At 67.5% G+C, this 1228-nt stretch overlaps 1 protein-coding gene across 1 annotated transcript in view; it reads left to right on the top strand.

Annotated features, from left to right (window-relative positions):
* The window catches only part of UROC1 (urocanate hydratase 1), a 30820-nt gene extending 30358 nt beyond the window's left edge, over nt 1-462 (top strand). The window contains exon 20 of the mRNA XM_007465261.1: nt 322-462. Coding sequence (XP_007465323.1) covers nt 322-462 — 141 coding nt within the window. The remainder of the gene's footprint in view (nt 1-321) is intronic.
* The last annotated feature ends 766 nt before the right edge of the window (nt 463-1228 follow it).

Genomic DNA, 1228 nt, shown 5'->3' with positions numbered 1-1228 from the left:
GGCGGGGGAGGGGGGAGGGCAGCCGAGGCCACCGTCCAGCTGGGCCAGGTGGAGGGAAGGAGGCGGGCGGGGGAGAGGTCTGAAGGCAGAGCCGAGGTCCCTGCGCTCTGAGGACGACGCCGGGGGCCAGGCCTGGGGCCCCTGCCCCGGGGGAAGGAGTCCGGGCAGAAGGATGGCCAGTGTCACGTCGTCACAGGCGGGTGGGTCAGTTTTCTGGCCAAGAGAGGAGGAGGTGTGACCTGGGAACGCCTGGTGGGAACCCACTGACCCGCCGACGACGTGGCACCGACGCTGCACGCCCTCTCCCCGCCCCGCCGGCAGGTGGCCCGCCGCTGCTGGTCCGGGAACCCGAAGGCCTACGAGATCATCTGCCAGGCGATGCGGGACGACAGGGGCTTGGTGGTGACGCTGCCCCATGAGGTGGCGGATGAGCGTGTGCTGCAGCGGGCCCTGCGGCTGTGAGTGGGGCCGAGAGCCCTGTGGTCCTCTCACCACCTCGGCCCTGCCCTCACCTCACAGCCACCCGGCTCCCTCCCTCCCTCCTCCCCGTGCTCTCCTGGGTCAGGAGCTGTGCTCACGCCCTCTTGGGGCTCACCACCCAGAGGGAGTGTCACCGCGTCCCCAGCTCACAGCTGAGGCCAGAGGGGTGGGGACCTCTGCTGTCTGCACGCGGCTCCCTGGGGACCAGGAAGGTCGTGGGGGGTCTTCTTCAGAGCCGGGTGCTCAGGCCTGGCGCCGAGTGGGCTCGGGGGGCTGGTGCCGTGAAAACTGGCCAAGTGGAGCACTGACCAGTCCTTGGAGCCGTCTGCTGTCCCTCCTCCCACCAAGGGGCAGGTGCTCCTTTGGCCAGGCTCTCGCCCAGCGCCCCGCCTTCCCCCGACCGACCGACCAACTGGCGTGGGACGGCCAGGTGACCAGGCAGAGACGGCCTGGCCCGGGCCGGTGGTCCACGCCCGAGACCTGCAACCTTGCTGCACAGAGGCCAGCTTTGAGCATGTCCTCATTCTCCTTGGTCCCCACGACAGGCTCAGATTGAGAAAGAGATTGGGGGCCGGTCTCCAAGGAGCCGCAGAAAACTTGACACCCTCTCCCTACATCTAGCCGGGGGGCCGAGTCCTCCCCACGGGCCATTCCACCTTTGCCTGAGCTAACAAAACCCCATTGTTGTCCGGGCAGCAATGTGCACATGTAAAAAGTAGCTGATTTTCCAGCCTTCCTTGTAATTAGG

The sequence above is a fragment of the Lipotes vexillifer genome, unplaced genomic scaffold (assembly GCF_000442215.2).
Source record: "Lipotes vexillifer unplaced genomic scaffold, Lipotes_vexillifer_v1.1 scaffold1115, whole genome shotgun sequence".
NCBI lineage: Eukaryota > Metazoa > Chordata > Mammalia > Artiodactyla > Lipotidae > Lipotes > Lipotes vexillifer.
This window is presented reverse-complemented; position numbering and strand designations above follow the sequence as displayed.